General features: G+C 40.1%; 1 protein-coding gene across 1 annotated transcript in view; it reads right to left on the reverse strand.

Annotated features, from left to right (window-relative positions):
* Positions 1-2,226, reverse strand: part of ZRANB1 (zinc finger, RAN-binding domain containing 1) — a 31,474-nt gene that overhangs the window by 12,969 nt on the left and 16,279 nt on the right. The window contains 1 exon segment of the mRNA XM_009892726.1: positions 2,114-2,221. Within this exon segment, the coding sequence (XP_009891028.1) occupies positions 2,114-2,221 (108 nt within the window).

Genomic DNA, 2,226 nt, shown 5'->3' on the forward strand with positions numbered 1-2,226 from the left:
AAGAGTATTTTCAACCCTACGGTACTTAGGACAGCTTCAATCCTAAGCAGTAGTTTTCCACCCATCTGAGTGGCTTCCTCTCCTCGGTCTCCCCCAGAGGGCAGGTACAGCATACCAAGACTTGTTCTTGCACAGAACACCCACTTTCTTAGTGATTTCACGCAGACTTCAGTGAAATAGTTCAGAGAACCCCAATGGTCTTCAGGCCACAGTTTGCAGGTTAGAAAACGAGAAATGGGAAAACTATTGAGCTACGACATGGAACACACCACTACTGACAACTGTTCCACGACCTTTACAGACAGCATCTGCAACTGTGGATCTACCGTTACAAAAAAAAAAGGCAGAAAATTATGCAGTGGGCAAAAGTCTTGTGACTCCTGTATCATTTAAAACAATAACCACATATTCTAAAACGCAAACATTTGCTGTAACTTAAGGATTTGCTCACGGCCTGCATTTCAACACAGGATCAATAGCAAAGGGTTGCTAGGCAGATCAGCAACTAGAGAAACTTTGCTGGCTTCAGCACAATTGTGAAACTTAAATAAGGGAGTAAACCAAATAGTTAAACAGAAACATCTAGTATCCCTTTCAGGCAGTCTAGGGAATAATGACTGGGCTCTAAGTGGCATTTCAAGGGTAGGAAGATCTCTCCTGATCTCTCTTAATTCTGCCAGTCCTGCTGGGATGTCCAAAACCCTAGGGCTCCTAAAAATGAAGCCCACATTTAGGCATGCGAGTTGTTACTGACACATACTATTGTTTGGTGCAGGCAGGGTGTGGTGAGGTGGTCTTTTTTGGCATGATTTAAAAAAAAAAAAAAAGAAAAAAAAGAAAAAACAACCAACACACAAACCCTAAAACTGGCTTAAGAGTGGCCAGCAATCAATTTAAAAGTTTTGCACTCTAATGTCTGTGCATTGGCTCTTCGGAAGGATCCTATCCGCTCATTTGAAAAATCAAGTTTCTAAACTACATCAAATAGGTAATATCCTAATAGGATTGTGTGATTTATACCACTATCCTTGGAAATCCTCGAGACCAACTGCTAACTGTTGTTTGCAAAAGACATTCAGTTGACTAAGCGTGATGGAAGTGGAAATACATTGACAGTCTTGATGTGCAGAGGCTTTTGAACGTTCTTATTCCTTAATTATTTAATGGCTACTACATGTGTCAAAGTTGCACAGTGGTTTAAGACATTTCTCTGCAAAATACTGAACAAATTCCTGAGGTCTGGCAAAAGCAACATTCTTCATGTGTGTTATGGATCATCCTGTTGCCCTCTTTCCCCCCCCAAAACAGCCATGAAGGGTTAGTCTCCAGACACTTCGTACACCCCCGCCAGCTGCCTCTCCTATGTGACCCACAGAATAAGACTGAATACAGAACCTCAACCAGACAGTTGTCGGCAAATGGTAAACATTATTCAGACATTCTGAAGAGGAGGAGGTGAGGTAACACGCAGCGAAAAAGGTTCCAAATACAATTCTTACAATGCTACTGCTTTATAAAAAATACAAACGGATCTGTGATTATTACAATTCTCATCTACACATTTGCTTACCTCTGGTAGTATTTCTATTGAAGGAAGCAGTTACTGAAGATTAAAAGTCTGCTAATAGCTTTTTGTTAACAAAGCATTCTCTCGATCGCGGAGCAACTCAAAAGTATTGAAAAAGTGCTACTGCTATAACCAGGTACAAATGCAAAGAACAGCTCTGGGCCTTCGCAGGAAGGACTGAAAGCTGCCGTAACTGTGAAAAGTCATATTAGAGCCCAGAAACATACGGGTTCCAATCGTAACTTCAAACACAGCCTTTCCTTAGAACACATGACTTTCCTTCAATTTTCTTGTGTCTAAAGAGAACAACAGATGTTCACTTCACAGAAACAACATATGAGTTGAAGTGTGCAAATACTGAATATATTAATAAGCAAATTCAACTACTAGATCTGATCTAAGCTATTAAAACTTAATAAATAAAACCTATGCACACACATACCACTACCATCAGAAAGTCAAAGTATACATCCAAAACAAGCAATTCTCAACTAGGTGACAAAAAACCCAACAATCTGCCATCAGTAAGAAGAATTTTGTAAGCACCTGCAGGTAACGTAAAAGTTACAAGGTCAGTCAGAAAATAGCAAGCAAAGTCTCCCTTTCGTTGATGAAGAGATGCAGCAATTTCACGACGAATTTGTTCTGTGACCTCTGAA

Source organism: Charadrius vociferus, unplaced genomic scaffold (genome assembly GCF_000708025.1).
Source record: "Charadrius vociferus isolate BGI_N301 unplaced genomic scaffold, ASM70802v2 scaffold38, whole genome shotgun sequence".
Taxonomy (NCBI): Eukaryota; Metazoa; Chordata; class Aves; order Charadriiformes; family Charadriidae; genus Charadrius; species Charadrius vociferus.